We start from the raw sequence: 24,076 nt of genomic DNA, 5'->3' as shown, positions 1-24,076 counted from the left end.
CTTTCCTCTAACAGGGCACAGGTAAGTAGTCAGAGTAAACTTTGATAAGGTGAGTGTCTTAAAAGTAATACTGGAGGTAATCTGTAGCAAGGTAATGAGTCCCAGGGGAAGAGGTGTAGCTCTAGAATAGTCCTGCAGGCACTCATGAGAGGAGGTAACCAGAGAGGTAGTTTGCTAATCCCTGGATTTTTGATGCTAATTGAGTGGTTGGGAGAATACTTCTAAATGAGACTACATATGTGGGGTAGGGCAATAATGAATGGCTTTTTATATATTATCCTGAATGAGCGTGAAGCAGTGCAAGTCTGACAAAGTGGAGGATGCATGTTTGGTGAGGTAACCACTTTTAATTTAAAGGACTACTTAACCCTCCAATGGAAACTTTTAAATATGATCACTGGAGGTAAAATACATTGGTCAGTGTTACTGACATTCCATTTTGTTAAACAGTAAATGGTGAATATAGTTAAGCATAAACAGACTGGTTAAAGTCATTGTATTATGGAGTTCAGTAATACGCATCCCTTTGATATATATTAATGTCACATTGTGCCACAAAAACATTGTAATTCTATTTAAAATGTTTACTTTGACCTGCAATTACTACATAGTTATAACCTGTGACTTTTTATTTGTATTTCATTTGACTCATTGCAAGTTGAATTAACCTGAACAGCAATAAACTGCCAAGCTGCTTTATGCAAGTAACCGCAGTGTATCAATATCATTATTCCTTGGCAACAAAGTAATTGGTTACAGTGAAAGATAAAGCTTTTTATTATGCATCACCTTTTCTTTCCATGTGACATGTTTCGGCTGGACTACTGAGTGTGACAAACTTTATACTTGCTTTTGAAATTACAGTTTGCTTAGCAGTATGACTGTTCATTTTTTTTAGTTCAATTTGCCTAAAGTCTAAAGTGTATTCTGATAATTATTCTGATAATACTCTAATTCAACAGTCATATATTTTTTAATTTTTAGTCCACACCACGGATTAACCCTTTGTGCATTGAAATTTGTTGTTGAAATGAAAGCAATCTGGAAATGTCAGGGTTAAAAATGTAACTTGCCAGAAAAAACTCTGCAGATTGTGAACACAGCCCTTCAGGGTGGAGTCCTCAGATTGACCTTTTAACTATTTTTCCTTACCAAGCTGCACAGTTTCAAGGGAACATTACCTACCTGTCCGTCATCACAAGTTACACTTGACATGAAACTTGCAACAACCAGTATCTCTCCAGTATCTCTCCTTGCCAATGCTTATTTCTTATGTTTTTGGTGTGTGATATACAGGGATTATTAAATTATTCACCCACAGCACTGATGAACACAAAATACTATGTAATGTTAAACACTAGAGATTTTCTCAAATAAAAAACATAATTGTTTACAATTTTGTTAGACGTATATTTAGCTTATGTGAATCTTTCAGATTTGCATATCTGAACACTACAGTTTTCAGCCATTCTTTGCAATATTGCTTGCACTCCATCAGATTGGACAAGAACTGTTGGTAATGTGTCTGGTCCTGTATGCTTAGGGTCATTGTTCCTGTGCCTCTTTCTAGGCGTACAGTACTATTTTGTAACCTGAACATGCTCAACCTGACTTTGTGCCTGTTGAAGTTAAAAAGTATATTTTGTGCATATAATAATGCTTGAGGGACAGGTTATTTTGCTAGATATTCCAACATCTCTTGAAAACCTGATCACCCCATAGAATAAAATTGATATTTGTTTCAAGGAATAATTGCAAAGGCAACACATCCAAAAATCACAGTTCTCCAAACTGGGCCAAACACACCCTGTTTGTTCCCAAAGAGGCATCTATGAAGAGGAATGGTCTTCCAAGTGATCTCTTGATCTTTGCATGTACGGTGGTTCCGATGACCACTTTGCCAGCCAAAATCTAGAAACAAAGTCTAGGTGGTTCCAGGAGGGGAAATCCTGGACAGTGTCGAGACTTCTTCGTCAGTTTTGTCTCTCTTCTAGAATTCTTGTTCTAGACCTACTTTTGTTTTCACATTCTGAACTAAACTTTGATATCATACCCTTTTTAGATTCTGGGGATGCTGGTAACTTATTTTGAATTATCTCTGGTTCAAAAGAATCAGATTTTATTAGTTCCTCTTGAGAAGCTTCTTTACATTATAGCCATTGATGGAAGTATCATTACTGCAAGTTCTCCTTCATAGATGTATTCTGTATCTACTGTTCATTTTTTTTTTTTTTTACTTAAAGAACTAATTGGAATGATGGAATTAAGACCCAGGATAGAACGATTTCCTCTTCCACTGATCTTGGAAGACATTGATCAAATTTGTAGAGCTAAAATATTTTAGCAACAATATTTACAGGGTTCAAACAATCTCATCTGCATCAATGCACAAGATAGCCACTCAGTTTCCAGGATTTTCTGAATGTGTTATTTATCTAGAGCAGTGGTTCCCAAACTTTCTCAGCTCAAGGCACCCTTAGGGTCACCATAATTTTTCCAAGGCACCCCTAAGCAAAAATAATTACCGGGTAGTCCCGTTGTTTAAGTAGTTGGGTCAAAATGATGTAAGATGTATTTAGACCCCTTCACCATCACATTGTGCCCCTTTATCATATCACTCTGTATCCCCTTCGCCATCTCACACCCTGTGTCCCCCTCTTCGCCATCTCACACCCTGTGTCCCCCTCTTCGCCATCTCACACCCTGTGTCCCCCTCTTCGCCATCTCACACCCTGTGTCCCCCTCTTCGCCATCTCACACCCTGTGTCCCCCTCTTCGCCATCTCACACCCTGTGTCCCCCTCTTCGCCATCTCACACCCTGTGTCCCCCTCTTCGCCATCTCACACCCTGTGTCCCCCTCTTCGCCATCTCACACCCTGTGTCCCCCTCTTCGCCATCTCACACCCTGTGTCCCCCTCTTCGCCATCTCACACCCTGTGTCCCCCTCTTCGCCATCTCACACCCTGTGTCCCCCTCTTCGCCATCTCACACCCTGTGTCCCCCTCTTCGCCATCTCACACCCTGTGTCCCCCTCTTCGCCATCTCACACCCTGTGTCCCCCTCTTCGCCATCTCACACCCTGTGTCCCCCTCTTCGCCATCTCACACCCTGTGTCCCCCTCTTCGCCCTCTCACACCCTGTGTCCCCCTCTTCGCCCTCTCACACCCTGTGTCCCCCTCTTCGCCCTCTCACACCCTGTGTCCCCCTCTTCGCCCTCTCACACCCTGTGTCCCCCTCTTCGCCCTCTCACACCCTGTGTCCCCCTCTTCGCCCTCTCACACCCTGTGTCCCCCTCTTCGCCCTCTCACACCCTGTGTCCCCCTCTTCGCCCTCTCACACCCTGTGTCCCCCTCTTCGCCCTCTCACACCCTGTGTCCCCCTCTTCGCCCTCTCACACCCTGTGTCCCCCTCTTCGCCCTCTCACACCCTGTGTCCCCCTCTTCGCCCTCTCACACCCTGTGTCCCCCTCTTCGCCCTCTCACACCCTGTGTCCCCCTCTTCGCCCTCTCACACCCTGTGTCCCCCTCTTCGCCCTCTCACACCCTGTGTCCCCCTCTTCGCCCTCTCACACCCTGTGTCCCCCTCTTCGCCCTCTCACACCCTGTGTCCCCCTCTTCGCCCTCTCACACCCTGTGTCCCCCTCTTCGCCCTCTCACACCCTGTGTCCCCCTCTTCGCCCTCTCACACCCTGTGTCCCCCTCTTCGCCCTCTCACACCCTGTGTCCCCCTCTTCGCCCTCTCACACCCTGTGTCCCCCTCTTCGCCCTCTCACACCCTGTGTCCCCCTCTTCGCCCTCTCACACCCTGTGTCCCCCTCTTCGCCCTCTCACACCCTGTGTCCCCCTCTTCGCCCTCTCACACCCTGTGTCCCCCTCTTCGCCCTCTCACACCCTGTGTCCCCCTCTTCGCCCTCTCACACCCTGTGTCCCCCTCTTCGCCCTCTCACACCCTGTGTCCCCCTCTTCGCCCTCTCACACCCTGTGTCCCCCTCTTCGCCCTCTCACACCCTGTGTCCCCCTCTTCGCCCTCTCACACCCTGTGTCCCCCTCTTCGCCATCTCACACCCTGTGTCCCCCTCTTCGCCATCTCACACCCTGTGTCCCCCTCTTCGCCATCTCACACCCTGTGTCCCCCTCTTCGCCATCTCACACCCTGTGTCCCCCTCTTCGCCATCTCACACCCTGTGTCCCCCTCTTCGCCATCTCACACCCTGTGTCCCCCTCTTCGCCATCTCACACCCTGTGTCCCCCTCTTCGCCATCTCACACCCTGTGTCCCCCTCTTCGCCATCTCACACCCTGTGTCCCCCTCTTCGCCATCTCACACCCTGTGTCCCCCTCTTCGCCATCTCACACCCTGTGTCCCCCTCTTCGCCATCTCACACCCTGTGTCCCCCTCTTCGCCATCTCACACCCTGTGTCCCCCTCTTCGCCATCTCACACCCTGTGTCCCCCTCTTCGCCATCTCACACCCTGTGTCCCCCTCTTCGCCATCTCACACCCTGTGTCCCCCTCTTCGCCATCTCACACCCTGTGTCCCCCTCTTCGCCATCTCACACCCTGTGTCCCCCTCTTCGCCATCTCACACCCTGTGTCCCCCTCTTCGCCATCTCACACCCTGTGTCCCCCTCTTCGCCATCTCACACCCTGTGTCCCCCTCTTCGCCATCTCACACCCTGTGTCCCCCTCTTCGCCATCTCACACCCTGTGTCCCCCTCTTCGCCATCTCACACCCTGTGTCCCCCTCTTCGCCATCTCACACCCTGTGTCCCCCTCTTCGCCATCTCACACCCTGTGTCCCCCTCTTCGCCATCTCACACCCTGTGTCCCCCTCTTCGCCATCTCACACCCTGTGTCCCCCTCTTCGCCATCTCACACCCTGTGTCCCCCTCTTCGCCATCTCACACCCTGTGTCCCCCTCTTCGCCATCTCACACCCTGTGTCCCCCTCTTCGCCATCTCACACCCTGTGTCCCCCTCTTCGCCATCTCACACCCTGTGTCCCCCTCTTCGCCATCTCACACCCTGTGTCCCCCTCTTCGCCATCTCACACTCTGTGTCCCCCTCCTTCAGCGTCTCTGTCCCCCTCCTTCAGCGTCTCTGTCCCCCTCCTTCAGCGTCTCTGTCCCCCTCCTTCAGCGTCTCTGTCCCCCTCCTTCAGCGTCTCTGTCCCCCTCCTTCAGCGTCTCTGTCCCCCTCCTTCAGCGTCTCTGTCCCCCTCCTTCAGCGTCTCTGTCCCCCTCCTTCAGCGTCTCTCTGTCCCCCTCCTTCAGCGTCTCTCTGTCCCCCTCCTTCAGCGTCTCTCTGTCCCCCTCCTTCAGCGTCTCTCTGTTCCCCTCCTTCAGCGTCTCTCTGTTCCCCTCCTTCAGCGTCTCTCTGTTCCCCTCCTTTAGCGTCTCTCTGTTCCCCTCCTTTAGCGTCTCTGTTCCCCTCCTTTAGCGTCTCTGTTCCCCTCCTTTAGCGTCTCTCTGTCCCCCTCCTTCAGCGTCTCTCTGTCCCCCTCCTTCAGTGTTTCTCTCTGTCCCCCTCCATCAGTGTCTCCCTCTGTCCCCCTCCATCAGTGTCTCTCTCTGCCCTCCTCCTTCAGTGTCTCTCTCTGCCCTCCTCCATCAGTGTCTCTCTCTGCCCTCCTCCTTCAGTGTCTCTCTCTGCCCTCCTCCTTCAGTGTCTCTCTCTGCCCTCCTCCTTCAGTGTCTCTCTCTGCCCTCCTCCTTCAGTGTCTCTCTCTGCCCTCCTCCTTCAGTGTCTCTCTGTCCCCCTCCTTCAGTGTCTCTCTGTCCCCCTCCTTCAGTGTCTCTCTGTCCCCCTCCTTCAGTGTCTCTCTGTCCCGCTCCTTCAGTGTCTCTCTATCCCCCTCCTTCAGTGTCTCTCTATCCCCCTCCTTCAGTGTCTCTCTATCCCCCTCCTTCAGTGTCTCTCTATCCCCCTCCTTCAGTGTCTCTCTATCCCCCTCCTTCAGTGTCTCTCTATCCCCCTCCTTCAGTGTCTCTCTATCCCCCTCCTTCAGTGTCTCTCTATCCCCCTCCTTCAGTGTCTCTCTCTTCCCTCCTTCAGTGTCTCTCTCTGTCTCCCCCTTCAGCGTGTCTCTGTGTCCCCCTTCAGCCTCTCTGTGTCCCCCTTCAGCGTCTCTCTCTCTGTCCCCCTTCGTGGTGTCTCTCTCTGTCCCCCTTCGTAGTGTCTCTCTCTCTGTGTCCCCCTTCACTTCCTTTACTTACCTGCTTTCCTGGACTTCTTCTCTGCTGCTCCTTCTCACTGAGGCTGACGGACGTGATGACGTCACGCCCGGCAGTCAGTGAGGAGGATCCGGCGCTGGATGATGGGTAAGTTGTTTTTTTTGGTTTTCTTTTTTCTTCTTTTTCTTCTTCTTTTCCTTGCTAGGGATCGCGGCACCCCAGGGAGCCGCGGCGCACACTTTGGGAACCGCTGATCTAGAGGATATTTTGATTTATTCTTCAGATCCGGTTTCACACCATCTCAATGTTCGATCTCAACACCTTTTGAAAAAAAACTGGGTTGTATGCCAAAAGCAAGAAATGTATGTTTGCTGAGTTATACTACTTCTGAATCAGACCTTCATATGGCCGTGAGAAAAACAAAAACGTTTTATTAAAGTGGATGCTACCTGTAAGCTTCAAAGCTACACAAAGTTCGTCTATTTACAAATCAAAAAAATAAATAAAGTTTATTATTATTCCCATTACAGCTCTTTGACAAAAAAAAAAAAAAAAGAGTATCTTCTCTAGTTTGCCTGCCAGAAGCAATGTCTGCCTTCAAATTTTTAAAGGCCGCATTCTCTACTGCACCTGTACTACAATTACTAGATTCCACTATGTATTTCTTCTTTGAGGTAGACGAACCTTGTCTCAATGCAGTATTCCCAGGATGATGTCATCGTGTGGTTTCTTTTCTAAGGATTTTTTCCTGCTACAGTAAACCATTTAGTCGGGGCATGGAACTTTTGGTTATAAAACTTGCCTTAGAATAATGTAGGCATATTTTGGAAGGAGTACTTCATTTCATTATTATTTTCATGGACAATACAGAATTCCAGTATCTTGAGTCGGCTGAATCCTCCACAGGCCTGCTCTGTATTTTCTGTTCCTGGTTTGAAGTATTTCTTTATTATCTATCTGGTTCTTAGTCTGGACATTTGAAGAATGGTGTGAAGACCCATCTGAACCTTCAACTACTGTAGATCACTCTTGGATAATGGCACCTACAGATATCAACATCTCTAAAGTTCCTCCAAGGTCATATAGATTTTTTGTTTCTTGTTCTATTGCCAGCTTGTTCCTGCACTGTGAGCTGATGCTGCCTAGTGAGGTTAGCCTGGGGATCATGACCTCTAGATAAGCCCATTCCCACCACACCATAGTGAAGATTAGCCTCCACAACCCATGTTAGCCAGCATCAATCACTAGAAATACAAGGGGTCTACATCCACAATCCTAAAACCACATAAACTGCAGAACATTGTGAGGATAGGAAAAGGTTACGTTAAAAAAAACAAAAAAAAAAAAACCATACTAAAGCTCTACACTGTAAAACTAGATTGGACTAAAATATATTATTTTCAATTTGTAGTGTGACATATTAAGCCGATTGTATTCTGTGAGTTTTTAATGACATTCTAAGCCTCCTATTAGTCTTAAAGCAATAGAGATGAAAATAACATTTTTTTAAGGGTACAAATGCTTTGTAACAATGTACATTGTATATATCTATACTCAAAGATTGTACCGAGACATATACTAAAGAGATAGTATGGGAATAATGGTAAAGACTGTTGTCATGAATTAAGGATGACTGGTGTTGTAACCGCTCTGAAGCATAATGAGGGTTGTAGTTAATGGTAAATTATCATATTTATTGGAACTTAAATCTTTAATCATTTTATTTATACAAAATGGAAGTTTCTCGATAAATGTACAAGTAGCAGCAAGTACTATAAATGGAAGGGTTATCTAAATAAGAAAACGCACATCCAGAAATCCCCCAGCACACTGCTGTCAGACAGTAGACAGACTAAATAAAACTAATGTTCTATTTTGTAAATAAAATGCAGAAGTTTCAGTTGCACACACTTACACAAATATATGAAAAAGCCAGCTGCCATTTTACCGCACTTTATAGCAGTTTATATCGCGGTGTGCAAGACATGTGTGGCTCAGTAGCTGACAGGGAGTGCTGGTCCTTCTAGTGTCATTTTGGATGTTTCTACAGGTACCTCCTGGTTATGAATGTATTCACCACGGATATCCAAAATTGCTATTGACTATAGAAAAATCAGTGAATCTTAAAGTATTATGATGTAATTGTATACAATTGTCATATTACTATGTATTTAAATTTATTTTAGTAAAAACACAAACTCAGGCACTGAGAAATTGTAGGTGATGGGCTTATAAATATTATTATAGGTTAGAGGTAAAGGCTGCTGTCTTGGAGACTGCCAATACGTCTCTCCAAAGATACTTACTAATAAACAAGAAAAGATGGCGCTTCTAAACGACTAGTAAAATAATTGATAAACGTCAAACACAAATGACAGAAAAAGCCGCAATCAATATTTAAAAACTAAATATAAAACATATTCTATGGTAAATTAAATAAAATAATTAAGAAACTTTAAAAAACCATGAAAAGAAGCCCTGGACTGCAGTAGGTTTTACTCCCAAAAACTTACTCCATCCATTTCAACCTTTTATTGTAAAAAAAAATATAAAATGATCCAGTCACTGAAGCCACAAAGAAGCATGCTCCAAGGTACTGTTTGTGCGATGATGCACAAATCTTTGTCACCACAATGGTCACTCTGTGTTATAAAATAATTAGCAAACTAATGTGGACCTGCCACCAAAACATAATTACACATTAAACCAGGTATTGAAACAGATAACCTAAACCTGTTTTATCACTGTAATTCTGTTTTATCCTTTACACTTGTCTACATGGATAGCCATCCTTTGGACATGTATAAAAACTCATGAAAGTGTAAACCAGGGGTCCTCAAACTACGGCCCGCGGGCCACATGCGGCCCGCTGAGGACATTAATATGGCCCGCCGGGCATAGCCGGATTAAGGGGGGGCACGTGTTTTTTTTTATTTTTTCAATGGCGGCCCCCCGGCGGGAGGGGCGGGGGCGTTGCGGGCGGGTTCGGGGCTCCCTTCGTTGGTGGGGGGAGCAGTAAAAAAAATAAAAAAAAATAGATACACTACTCACCTGATTGCTGCGCCGGCGTCCCTCCTCCTCCCTCCTCTCTGCACTGTTAACTCTGAATGACAGGCGTGACGTCATCAAGTCACGCCTGTCCTTCAGTGAGGAGCAGCGCGGAAAGGACCAGGAAAGAAACCAGAAGACAAAAGAGAAGAAAGAAGCGAAAAAAAAGGTAAGTTAAAAGAAAAAAAAGAAAAAGGGGAATAATGCAGAAAGGCACACTATGGAGGAAAAAGGAAAGAAGAGAAGCACAGTAAGGAAAAAGAGGGATAAGAGAGGCACAGTAAGGAAAAAAGGGGGATAAGAGAGGCACGGTAAGGAAAAAAGGGGGATAAGAGAGGTACGGTAAGGAAAAAAGGGGGATAAGAGAGGCACGGTAAGGAAAAAAGGGGGATAAGAGAGGCACGGTAAGGAAAAAAGGGGGATAAGAGAGGCACGGTAAGGAAAAAAGGGGGATAAAAGAGGCACAGTAAGGAAAAAAGGGGGAGAAGAGAAGCACAGTAAGGAAAATAAAATATATGCAGTGTGCATAGGAATTTGTTCATAGTTTTTGTTTTTACTATAGTCCGGCCCTCCAACGGTCTGAGGGACAGTGAACTGGCCCCTTGTTTAAAAAGTTTGAGGACCCCTGGTGTAAACTTTCCATCTACTTCCAGTAAAATACTCTGGATTTTTTTTTTTTTTCTGTGACACCATAAAGTTCTCAACACAATTGCTCAGCATATTTGAGATTAGAGCCCCACTGTCCTCAGCCAAGATAGCAACTCGTATATCAATAGTTAACTGGTGCACACTGAAAGTTAGTTCTTATCACACTGGAGGCCCTTGTTCTTCTCTACTGAGAAAGCGTGGGGACTCTGTTCATGTGTAGAACTGGATTGTCCGGTTTCAGCTTCCAATGTCGCTGCTAAAAACTAAAAAATCAGAAAAACACTATAGCTAAATAAAGCATATATATATATATATATATATATATATATATATATATATATATATATATATATATATATATATATATATATATATATATATATATATATATATATATATATATAAAAAATCCAGTGGTAGAGTTTGCCCTAACTTTATATATTTCTTTCACTATCTCAACCACCACCTGAAAAATATATTTTAATAATATATAATATTAGAAACTCCTGTTTTTATTGAGAACTATGCAAAACTGTATTTTTGGTTAGGTCATTTTTAAAAGCAATATACACAGTTTTCACTTCATTAGGTAAACCTATTTATGAATGAAAATATATAATTAGCCAATCATGTTGCAGCAACTCCATGCATAAAATCATGGTCAAATTGTTCACTTGTTCAGATCAGACACCAGAATGGGGAAGAAATATGATTTAAGTGACTTTGACAGTGAAAAGATTGTTTTTGTCAGACAGGTCGGTTTGAGTAACATCCAGAGAGCGGCAGTTCTGTGGGCCTGGTTAGTTAAAGCTGACAGAAAGGTGACAATAATTCAAGAAACAATGTGTTACAACAGAGATATGCAGAAGAGCATGTCTGAACGCACAGCCCGTCGAAACTTGGAGTGGATAGGCTATAGCCGCAAAAGACTATACCACGTTCCACCACTCCGGTCTGCTAAGAAAAGGAAGCTGAGGCTTGACACAGACTCTGCAAAACTGCACAGTTGAAGACTTGAAAAATGTTGCCTGGTCTACCAAATCTTGATTTCTGCTGTGACATGTAGATGGTTCAGAACTTGGCGTAAACAAAATAAATCCATCCTGTCTTGTCTCAATAAGTATGTTTTCTTGGCACACATTAGGCCCCTGAATACCAACTAAGCATTATTTAAATGCCACAGCCTAAGTATTTTCACTGACTTTGTGCATATCTCTATGGCCACCCATCTACTAAGGTCTCCTTCCAGCAGGATAGTGCACCATGTTACAAAGCACACATCCTCTCAAGCCGGTTCCACTAACATGACAATGAATTCAGTGTACTCCAATGGCCTTCACAGTCAACAGATGTCACTCCAATAGAGAACCTTTGGGATGTGGTGGAACGGGAGATTCGCAGCACAAATGTGCAGCTGACAAATCTGCGTGATGCTGTCATGTTATCTCTAAAAAACGAATCAATGCCACAAAGAATTCGGGCTATTCTGGGGGCAAAGGGGGATCCTACCAACTACTATAAAGATGTAACTAATAAAGTGGCCACTAAGGGTATAGCTGAAAATATGCAGAGAAAATGTTCTCTCTCACAGCAAATAAACCTGATTTTTTTTTTTTAATTTTTTTTTTGGTCTTCTAGCCACTACATAAGAAAAGACTAAATAGGACACGTGTTTTACGTTACCATAGAGAAAATAAAAATATTTGTTATCTTACTCCACACTACTGCTCCTTTTTTGAACAATATTTTTAAACCTAAATTAGATTTCTGGATGTTATAATACACCTTTTCAAAGAAGGTGGTTAGCACTTCTGCCTCACAGCACTGGGGTCATGCGTTCGATTCCCGACCATGGCCTTATCTGTGTGGAGTTTGTATGTTCTCCCTGTGTTTGCGTGGGTTTCCTCCAGGTGCTCCGGTTTCCTCCCACACTCCAAAAATATACTAGTAGGTCAATTGGCTGCCATCAAATTTGACCCTAGTCTTTCTGTGTGTGTGTGTGTTAGAGAATTTAGACTGTAAGCTCCAATGGGACAGGGACAGATGTGAGTGAGTTCTCTGTGCAGCACTACGGCATTAATGGCGCTATATATATAACGGAAATGTTTTATCTCATGGTTATATCATCATCAAATATCACATATCCTCTGGTTGGACAGCTGAGCGGAAAAAAAATATTTTATAATCCATGTCCTGGCACTCCTACAATGCAATTTAGTGGTCCAAAAATAAATTCTATTATATAGCGTTAACATATTTGGGTCATTCCACATTGTATCACCCAAGTAAAAATGCCCACTACCCATTCTATTATTATAGGACTCTTTTGGGCTCAGAGCTGGGTGGCAAGTAAAAACAGCCGGGTGAGGCACCCGTGAAATAGGTACTGGGAAAGACACTGAATCACCATGAAATTTGGAGCCCTAAGGTAACTTTTCCTCCCAAATCCAAAAATGCAAACCAAATTACTTGATGTGCCTTACGTTCCAAGTTACAGCAAAAAATGCAGGCTTTTGATACATAAATATGTATCAATATTAGATATCCCAATTTTTTTGTAGGTGTTTTAACAAATTTATACATTACTGCCACAAGCAAAATCATGATGGTACTTTGTTTCATGGTGGAGAAAAATAATGAAATTGATGTTCGATTACTGTTATACTGCATACATAATTTACACAAGAAACCATGCTGAGTTAAAAACCATACCTAAAATGTGAATAAAACTGAGGCAATGGAATAACCCTTCAATACAGAAACTGATGGAGGTGGATTCCTTTTCAGAACTGAAACTTAAACTTTCCAGAGAAAAAGAGAGGGAGACAGACAGAAAAATAGTCAAAGAAAGTAAGCAAATGTTCAAGTTGTGTTGATTTACAGAGTCTGATATATGATTTAAAACAAGAGTGAAGAGCCACCACAACAAGAAGCCAGCATAGATGTAGCTTGCTGTTAATAGGGGGGACATGCTACTTGGTTCCCTTAACACACCGCAATATTGATCTCGCAGAATCAAGATACTATTGGATTGGTAGCAAAGCCTGACTAATACTAAACAGCTGTGACCGCAGTGATTTTGAATACTCAATGATAAAGCTTCTAAAATGTTGCAATTTGTTATCCAATTATGAATAATAAAAGACTGATATTCATAATACACCATAGTAAGTCATTCGACTAAGAGAAATATACAATGACCATCTTGGCCTATATTAATCCTATTAGGGGATGAATAGATTATGTAAATCTATGATTCTATCATGGCTCAATACATTATAAAATAGAGTATTATATAGGGAGTGAACATTATATCTCAAATAAATGGAATGAACAGTTAAGGATATACTATGCTGCAAAACTGTATGAATAGAAAACGGTGAATAAAAAAAGACCTAGATCCTCTGCACTCTCCATGTACAGACTGGGGTGTAAGAGGGGGTTGCCCACATTGTATAGACAAAAAACAGGGATACTCTGCATTCTCCAAACACATAATTAATGCTGTACTAACTACTATTCTATATTAAAAACAGGGAATGTTAGTTCCACATATTGCAATATATGTTAAGCTGTTAAATCAATATTAAGACAGAGTTTATATACTGGGTATATACTGCCTCCAAATATCAGAACCCTCTTTCTCTTCTTTTGATGTAAATATAAGGATATTGTTCTGGGAGAGCACATCCCATTAAATATTAAATATAGATAAGGGATATATACTGGTATTTAAGAAATTGTAGACTCTATTGGTGCAGATACCCCTTATTACTCTATATAAAAGAATCTGGTTCATTGAATAATATACCCAATGTAATGAGGAACAAGATGTGCTGCTACACCTCATGAAACTAAACCAATCAACAAATGTGTTGTCCTGGCCTTCAAGAGATAAGTGTTGTGTTCCATTTATTCATGTCCTCTGTGTAACGGAAGTACCTACTATCCAAGGAAGAACTGGAAGGCAGTATATACTGTCTGCTGCCACAATAAGGAAAATTACAGACCATTGCAACAGGTTCCAAACAAGGGGAAAATAATGTGATTGTTGACTCAACTTCAGTTATGTTTTAAGTTTTTAAATTTTGATTTCTTGTGTAAATTATGTATGCGGCACAGCAGTAATTGAACGTTGGCTTCATTATTTATTTATTTTCTCCAGTATAAAACAGTGCCATGCTGAATGTTTTTGTGCTGGTAATGTATACCTTTGTCAAGCACCAAAAAAAAAAAATGGAATATCTAATGTTTATTTAACCTAGCATTTTTAATTCTGTTCCAAAAGCTTACATTTTTGCTGTAACTCGAAATGCAAGATAGATAAAGTAATTTGGTTTGGATTCGGGAAGAAAAGTTACCTTTAGGGGTACAAATTTAATTGTGATTCTTTAATAAACATCTGGGATACTTCAAATAAACTGGAATGAAAAAGCCTCAATGAATAAATAATTAATACATTGGAAAAAAAAAATCTATTTTGGAAACTAATAATCAAAAGGTCAAGATATTTGGCAGAAATAGTTTTTTAGACTCTCTTAACCAAAGAATATCCGTTAAAATCTGAGATGGGTGGTGGACACACCCGGTTGAAATGATGTGGAATGACCAATTACACAGTGCTTTAGAGTGGCATTAAAAAATACATTTTGCGTCCAATCGCAAAAAATATGATTTCTGACAAGATCCTACAACATGTGTCTTGTAAAGGAACTTGTATTTTAGGCCATTAATCACCCCACATTTACTTTTCAAAGGTATGAAAGGCTTGAAGACCAACTAAATGATCTGACTGACCTTCATCAGCATGAGACAACCAACTTAAAACAGGATCTAGCAAGCATTGAAGAAAAGGTTGCCTATCAGGCTTATGAAAGATCCAGGGATATTCAGGTAACTACCAATCACATGCTAGGCCATGCTTATGGTTTTAAATTATCTAAATTTGACTTACAAAATATATCTACCATTTGTTTACTATGAGAATAGGGATACAGACATCACTTGCTGAATAAAATAATCGTAGGTCTAACATTGGCCAGAAGCAGGCATTCGGTGGCCAGTTTGGTTATATATTTTTACACTAAATTGTCCAAGGACTATGTCCTCTGTTTTGGAGTATGACCATTTTGATTTGGTGGAAGAATATTACCACCCACAATAATATGTCAGAGTTAATCAACTTGCAGTCTGCAAGGGCAATCTGTGCAGGTTCAAACACCATCTCTTTTCCAGGGACACAACTTTTGTTAAAATTTTGTAATTGACTAACCTCGGCAAGCATTCTTTCACTTTCTCTAGTAATTGCCCTTGTCCATTCCCAGGGGCATGAACGGGGGCATGCCCCTTGAAGACAACAGAGTAGGGCAGCTACATTTAGGAAAAAAACCTTAAGACTATGGCTAGTTGCATTGCTAGGATAGCCCTTCCTGTAGTGAACTGCAGATATTCAGAGTGCACTACTGCCTATTGTGGTCTATTACTATTATATTTTTATTTATAATGCACTGACATATTACGCAGCACTGTACATTAAGGAGCTCGTGCCAGAACACAAACAAATTAAATCAATGAAACAGAAGGTAAGAGCTTACAGTCTAAGACATGGGAATCACTTGATACATAAAGTAGCAGAATAAAAATTGTATATGCTGGTGGGAAAAGTATGTGCGTCTGTTAGGCAGCAGCATTATTAGGCTCCAATAATAATGCAGTCACTGGCAAATGGCATTATTTTGAAGCTACTGGTAGTGTAGTACACTTGGAACAAGGGGAGACAGTCAAAAGGCTAAGACTTGAAACATGAACATAAACCAGTCGCTGTAGAAAACAGTAAGGTGCTGGCAACCACAACTGTCTTTCGCCATTTATCATAACTGAGTGACCTCCTTCTCTTGGCTCTAGAAGAGGCTTTTGCTTACGTGCTGCACAGGCAGTCTTGTGATGTGTCTGTTTGGAGTAACTGCCTGGTTGTTTAACAGATGGACTGAAAAACATCTATGATTGGATATACCACTGAAATTGCACTTCCTGTAGTGAACTTCAGCTAATGCGATATGGTTATTTTTATTAGCATCCTGTCCAAGACGACAGGAACAACATAGGTGAGAATTTTTTGGGCATGGGACTATGGCAGCTAAAGAAGCCTATATAAAAAGGCTGTGTGGTGGCATGATGAAATTATGTTGTTGCATGTTTTAGGGGTCAACAATAAATACCATGGTCATTATGTTGTGGGGCATAGGAACCAGTTCTGTAGGTGATTTGATTGCCGCCAATATTTGTGCTGCAACTAATCATTTCTGTGCATGGCATTTTTCAGTTATATGGCAGGGGGGAGTAAAAGAGCATTCCTAAATATATTTCAAGTTAGCTCCTATGGCCACTGTATATATTGTTTAGTGGGGTTATGTATCCTAGAAGGCATATTCATACTGTAGATAACATTCTACATATTCATTTTTCAGCAGCATAATCATGCCCATTCTTTTTTTAGAACGCATATCAATGTATTTACTGTTTTTCAAGCACCGTGCACAATGCTTACCATTTATACTTTTGCTATTATGGCCTGTGAAGATACCGGATTTTCAGGCCCAATTATACCCACTTCACGCTGGCTGGCCACCCAATGGTGCCTTACTATGCCAACCCAGTATCTTCTAGGATTCGTATTAGTCACTCAGGCAAACACAGTTAGAAAGTAAAACAAAACATTTATTGTAATAAAACAATCAGTAGAATATTATGTACACACAGTAAATAAATGCCAGGCAGGTTCACCACATCATCTGTCCCTTACCCCACCAGCTTAAGGAGTTAGTTACCTGGCTGTCCAGGCTTGATGACCCATAGATCTGCCGATGTATTTCACTGGTAGATCCACCAGCTTATCCTGCAGCTTCCAGCCATCAAATCCCAGAATGAACACCCCTCCCCCACTGGAGTTGCTCCTTATATCTAGGGTCAAATTTCCAGTGTTTTCTCCTCCCTGGGCAAACCTCTCTCTGACCTGACTCATTATTTTGACCCCTTCCACCACTATTTTGTTTTAATATATTGATCTTCCACCATCACAAATAATCTTGTGGGGGTATACATCCCCTGTAATTAGGTTCTTGGTCTGTTATGTCTTATTGTAAGCAGCACACTCCCTGTAGCCCTCATTTGATTAAATTATAATGTGCCAACTTCAAAAATTCTTTATCCCAGAATTGTGCTAATCTCTTTCAAAATAATTATATGTACCTGTATTGAAAATTATTGTAACACCCCCCCCCCTACCCCCCATCATACATAGTGTCTGTTGCATTTGGAAAAAATAGTATGTAGGACAGTGCTGGATGACCTTTCAAAGGTAATTTGAGACTAAATAGTAAGAGTTAATAAATTCATTTCTCTGTTCATATTACAATTCAAACTAATTTTTATATTTGATTATCTTCCCATGATGTTGGTATTTAGCTGGTAAACAAGCATATGATTTAATACATGTAGCTTGCTTTTTCTAGGATTCTTATTACTTTGACATTTTCTTGGCAACCATGCTGACTGTGAGACAGATATTTTACATTACAATAATATAATTAAGCCACAATCAATCAAAATCTGCAGGAAGAGAGCTATAAGATTCAGATTTATAGCAGTTGAGGTACAGATGGCTTCATCATTATCATTTATTTATAAGGCGCCACAGTTTCCGTAGTGCTAGACAATCATCTGACAGATATGACCTACACTATATGGACAAAAGTATTCAGACGCGTGACCCTTACACGAACAGGGACTGTAATGGCATTGTATTCAAATACATATACTTCAAAAGGGGGACCAACTCCATATTAAAGTGATAACAGCTTCCACTCTTCTTGGAAGGCTTTCCACAAGATGTTGGGAGTCTCTGTGGGAATTTGTGCCCATTCATTCTGTACAGCACCTATGAGGTCGGGCACCGATGCTTGACAAGAAGGCCTGGCTCGCAATCCCCGTTCCAGTTAATCTCAAAGGTGTTCGATGTGGTTAAGGTCAGGGCTCTGTGCGGGCTAGTCAAGTTCTTCCACACAACTCAATCCATGTCTTTGTAGTCCTTGCTTTGTGCACTGGGACACAGTCATGTTGGAGTAGAAAAAGGCCTTCCCCAAACAGTTGCAACAAAGTTGGGAGCATAGCACTGTCCAAAATGACTTGGTATGCTGAAGCATTAAGATTGCCCTTCACTGGAGATAAGGGGCCTAAGCCCAAACCCTGAAAAATAGCCCCATATCATTATCCCTCCTCCACCAAACTTCACAGTTGGCATAATGCAGTCAGGGAGGTAACATTCTCCCAGCATCCGCCAAACCAGACTCGCCCATCTGACTGCCAGAGAAGTGTGATTCGTCACTCCACAGAACACATTTCCACTGCTCCACAGTCCAGTGTCTGTGTGCTTTACACTACTCCATCCGACTCTTGGCATTGGTCTTGGTGATGTGAGGCTTTTTATGCAGCTGCTTTGCCATGGAAACCCATTCCATTGTGCTCCCGCCATACAGTTTTTGTGCTTATAGTAATGCCAGTGGAAGTTCCGAACTCTTCAGTTATGGAATCAGCAGAGCGTTGGCAACTTTTATGCACCATGTGCCTTAGCAGTCGTTGACCCCACTCTGATTTTACATGGTCTTCTGCTTCCTGGCTGAGTCTCTGTTGTTAAACGCTTCCACTTTATAATAATATCACTTACAATTGACTGTGGAATATCCAGTAGGGATGAAATTTCACAAACCGAATTATTGCAAAGGTGGCATCCTATCACAGTACCACGCTTGAAGTCACTGAGTTCTTCAGAACGACCCATTTTGTATCACAAATATTTGCAAATGGAGACTGCATGGCTAGGTGCTTGATTTTATACACTTTAGGCAACTGGTCTGATTGAAATACCTCAATTCAATAATTAACAGGTGTGGCCAATACTTGTGTCCATATAGTGTACATCTTGTAGACTATTTTATCTAGATTAGTTACTGCAAATGAGTTTACGAAGCCTACCTTTGTATAAAAATATGTACATATAGGGAGATGGCATTTCTACATCATCATACCACTTGAAAGGCATTAGTGCACTGAAATTTGGCAGTTTATAGGAAAACAAATGGTTGTTTAAATATACCACATGTTGTCAATATTGATATTTACAGCATGGTAAAAAAATGAAGGCTGCTTACAATGTGAATAAAAATAGGTGAATTGTTATGATTCTGAAATTCAACCAAATTTCAGGGATTTGTTGGCGAGTTCATTTGAACTTTTTTCACTATTTGTCAGAAGCGGTGAATAAGTAAGATCTGCTACACAGACGACCTCATCCCCGCTTACAAATTAACAATGATGACACATGATCTCTCACTAGAGCACCATTGTTCTACCATTATTTCCTATGGGAGCTGGTCCCAAAGAGATAATAGGATGAGCTCCCTTACTCCCCTAAAGACTTCAGTGGGGGTCCTGTACTGTTTAAAGCCAAATAAATAATTTTAAAAATATGGGGTCTTCCGGCGGTAGTGAAAAACAGTCCCTGGCTCGTCCATGCAGGGCTGGAGTTTCTGTAAGGGAAAAAGTGAAAATGCAGCTTGCCTTATCCCCCCTCCCCAAGTCTACCAGCTCTAACTGGAAAGCACTGGGTCCATTCCCCCCCCCCCCTTCCCCTCTGGGTTGTGGAGCAATAAACATGATTGGGACCACAGCGTCTTGTTCAGACATAGACTACAATGAGGGGAAAAACCCAAAACACACCATTACGGACCCAGGTCCATTATACTGTGACCACTGTGGTTGCAAGATTGCTACTCCAGGGATCCCAAACTCATTCATCCCCTCATCCCATTGGGTTTGGGATAAGCAACAGCACTTTTAGCACTGGGGTGGTAGCTTCTGGGAAAGGGGTGGGCACACTTTGTTTCCACCCATTCCATAGAGGCATCGGCCCTGTCCTGACCAGCTTTGGACTGGTTTTTATTATGGCAGAGGGACACCATGATCTTTCAGCAAACAGAATTTCATACACTTCTACATATAAACTATTCAAGAACAGATTCACATTGGATTTCTATGGATATTTCATTCACTCATTGAACTATATTATTACTAAAATTATTTTTCAGGTAACTGTGCGTGTAACAGTTTTAGATGGCTAGGTGGTTCTTATTTGCAAAGTATACCTTTTTTATAGATCTATTACAATTTAAATATTTAAAGTATATGTTCATAGTTTATAAAATATTCTATATAACCATCATTTTTGTATATAACATATATAATTGTATATAACGTATATTTATATGCTTCTGTAACTTTAGATGATAAATGACTTACCACTATTAGTAGTAATAATAGTAAACAATACTGGAACTTGTTTCACTTTTTCTATATATTTTGTGACTGATCTGAAGGTCTGAATTTTAGTTCTCATAGGTTAGGGCATACTAGGCTACTTAATGAATTTAATTATATATATTTTTTTGTTTCATAGGAAACTTTGGATTCTTGTCAGACTCGTGTCTCTAAGCTAGAGCTCCATCAACAAGAACAACTATCTGTACAATCTGAAACGGTGAATGCCAAAGTACTCCTGGGAAAATGTATAAATATACTCCTAGCCTTAATCACTGTCATCCTGGTTTTTGTGTCTACTATTGCCAAGTTCACAGCTCCAATGATGAAAAGTCGTTTTCACATAATCTGTACATTCTTTGCAGTGACATTGTTTGCAATTCTTTGTAAAAACTGGGACCACGCCTTGAGTGCTCTAGAACGGATCATCATGCCAAGCTGAACACTCCAGCCTCTGTGCACGAACAGTAATAGTTTCAACAACGGATTTTAAAAGGCTTCCTTAAGTCGATTTTTTTTTTTTTTTTTTTTTTTTATCTGTTGGCAATTGATTTCACAGGCATTTGCTTCGTATACTATTTGCACCAATTTTGGCATGTACACCTTCATATGTTGCCTTAAAGTTATATATGGATTCCTATCTTTAAGTGACAAACATGAGAAGGTGAATGTGAAACGTTGATTCTGTGCAGCACATGGGAACAATCTTTTGACTGTTGGGTCTCTCAGCCTGAAGTTCAATTAATTCGGTCTACCAAAGCATTTCTTGTCTTTGTGCCGTCTTATCAGATTCAGCAAAACAAACGTAGTTTTTGTTGTAAATATTTTGTGTGTGTATTTCCTATAACTCTATACTAAATGGCATCAAACAGTTAGTTGGGTTTTTTTTTTAAATTACTTTTGTTAAGTAGATCATATGAATGCTCTCATATTTAGTTTAACTGCATCAAAACAAACGGAGGTACCAAAGAAGGTCGTCCTCATGAAATTATTTTAAGATTTGAATTTTTTAGAATATCCATAACTTTGCAAAAAAAAAGTTGGAATGGACAAAATCTTCCTTTGATTGCAAGGGCTTACACTGAATTAAATGAAAATGGGTCAATTAGATAATGAGCTTTCATTGTTTTAATTTGGTTAATATTACAGTAATGTGAATGTATTCTCACTGTAAATGATCCTGTAGGTCTTGTATCATCCTGCCTTTCTGATCAGGGGGTAAATGTATCAAAGTCCGTGTTTTTCATCTTGCGGGAGATTGGCGTCTTTGCAGCTAAAATTTAAAGTGGCGATGGCTTGTAAAGGCAAGTTGCCTTTACAAGCCATCGCCACTTTAAATTTTAGCTGCAAAGACGCCAATCTCCCGCAAGATGAAAAGACGGACTTTGATACATTTACCCCCAGGTGTATATATTCAGAGCTACTCTTGTACTTTACTGAAAGTCATTTCTAATGGCCATGGCACATTATGGAAAGGAAATGGAAATTTAGAATGCAAACTAATAGGTTCAAAAGAAAAATATCACCTGCCATTTTAATTTTGTGGAAAAAGATTCCTTTTTTTAACTCTTATTTTATGTCTTATGGTGAATTAGTCACCAACTGGTTGTAAATCCAAACAAACTTGGTTAATTTTATATATTTTTTAATCACAGCCTTTTTTTAATAAGATTCCTAATTCTAGAGAAGGAGTGAGCCATCTTAATAAGTTCTCTCTTCCTTTGTAGGCACAACTACATTTCCCTTTCTGCTCCGAGATCTTGCATTGTGTCAAAGCAGAATTGGACAGCATATGCTTAGTCTCCCAACTGTGGGGAAAAGAAAACAAGTGCAGCCCAAAGCTTAATCACACTTACTATCAGTTTCTCTATCATTTGTAAGCGAACAATGAAGGAAACAGTTATGTGAATAAAATGGAAAGGATAATGAAACAGGGGATGGAAGTGTCTGGTGCAGACCCTACTCATGCATTTGTTCGCACAAGTAATAGTGAGCTTGTATGAGATGCAAGGAATTTACTACTATAAAATTTGTTTAAATTTGTAACCTCCAATTGTCAAAGTGTGTCTAATACTCTAGTAATATGCTTTAAACACTTGAAAATTAAACATTGTGTGTAGATGGCCTTGTTGTTGAAAAAAATATCAGCTTCTATGCAACACCAAGCTCTCGTATCCACAGGCACAAAATGTTTTTTTCACTAGCATTTCTAAAAAATATAATCCATTGTTTTTAAAACCCTCATACCCACTCATGTTTTTACTAGCTCTTGTGTTTTTCTGAAAGTATCTTGTTCCTTTCACATGCTTCCCCCAGAAAAAAAAAAATGCAATTGTCAAGCCTAAGTAACTTCAAAACGCTAGTAACAAACACATGTGCAATGTAAAATGCCAGTAAGTACGAGGCCTTAACTGTAGAAAAATACAAAACTGATGCAACAATGTCAAAAAGTAGTCTTGGCTGCCTGACAAGTTCTATTGTAGAGAATCAGGTAAATGAAATTATATATTATATATATAGAAAGAACTTTAATATAATTTTTGTACCAGAACAGTTAATAAAGACTTGCGAGTTATCTTACTGTCAATTACAGAACATTTTTTTAAAAAAAATTGTAGTGCTCCCTTTTTATATTTAATTTATAGATTTCCAACGTCAAGCGACATTCAGACACAAATTAATCAATAACTAGGCAGTCAAATTATTGCTACATTTTTAGCAGCCTTCTTTTCGTTCCTTGCAGAATGTTTTAAGCAGCTATTTACTAAATCGCTTTCTCATATTAATGAATTGATCTATTTCAAACAAAAGTATATCTGTTGGGCTATAAGTATGGATATTACAAATGTTTACATGTAGTAGCCTGAATGCAGTCTTATATGCTGAATATGTGCACATTTACAATGTACATATGTATATTTTAATTAAACTTTCATATTTATTCTTTTTTTTTATTGAAAAATTACAATTGCACATTTCCAAGCTGTAAAACAGCTTTTACATTCTGCAGTAAAATGATAGGCAAAATAAGAGGGTTTTCTCCTTCTATATTTTGTTAATCTGGAGACAAAATATGTTTATCTTAAATATAAATTATATTTCAAGGGTCATTTTAATCTAAGCTAGCTTTGGTGAAAGGGAACTCCGATTTAGAAGCATCCCGATTCATCTTCGGACGCTACCTGCATGCAACTTGCATTTAAAAAAAAATAAAAAAAGACAAAAAAAACCCACAAGGACAGAACTTAGAGCGTTGTTCCGGCCGTATTCAAATACAAGTGGAACAATAGCTTTTTTGCCACTGTGAAGATTTCAAAAGCTTTATTTGTTTACAGCTGTTGCATATGTTAGTTAAACATAATTTGTAGAGGTTCAGATAGTAACTGTTTTTTTTAAAATACAGTTTTAGTTTTATTTCATAGCAGTTAATTACTAAATAAGACCTTTTATTAGCACATGCAGACATACTTTTGTATGTTTGTTCATACTTGCTAGTAAAATGGCTTAAACTCTAATATAGCTGCTGCAGAGGGCAAGTGAGCATTTTTTAATTTATGCTGATATGTTACACAACCAGCCTGAACCTGCTCCTATAGTACATTGGAGTTATTGATCTATTTGCTCTATTGGACTATGTGATAATGTTATGCTGACAATTAACAGAATAATTGAATCCTTTCAGCCAATTATGACCAACATAACAATTTGCACAGAAACCAACAATGCAATTCCACTGCCAATATTAAAATATTGGCGTTACATTATTATTTCCTTTAATCAAAAGAGGATTGGTTTAAATCAAATATGTTTGGAGTAGGTATAAGTCACAGGTATAAGT

At 40.7% G+C, this 24,076-nt stretch overlaps 1 protein-coding gene across 1 annotated transcript in view; it reads left to right on the top strand.

Moving 5' to 3' along the window:
• Positions 1–23,179, top strand: part of TMCC3 (transmembrane and coiled-coil domain family 3) — a 54,451-nt gene extending 31,272 nt beyond the window's left edge. Inside the window, exons 3-4 of the mRNA XM_075209407.1 lie at positions 14,625–14,760; positions 20,378–23,179. Of these exons, the coding sequence (XP_075065508.1) occupies positions 14,625–14,760; positions 20,378–20,680 (439 nt within the window). The 3' untranslated portion in view covers positions 20,681–23,179. The remainder of the gene's footprint in view (positions 1–14,624; positions 14,761–20,377) is intronic.
• The last annotated feature ends 897 nt before the right edge of the window (positions 23,180–24,076 follow it).

The sequence above is a fragment of the Mixophyes fleayi genome, chromosome 4, assembly GCF_038048845.1.
Source record: "Mixophyes fleayi isolate aMixFle1 chromosome 4, aMixFle1.hap1, whole genome shotgun sequence".
In the NCBI taxonomy this organism is placed as follows: domain Eukaryota; kingdom Metazoa; phylum Chordata; class Amphibia; order Anura; family Limnodynastidae; genus Mixophyes; species Mixophyes fleayi.
The sequence above is the reverse complement of the archived record's forward strand: the minus strand, read 5'-3'. Positions and strand labels throughout refer to the sequence as shown.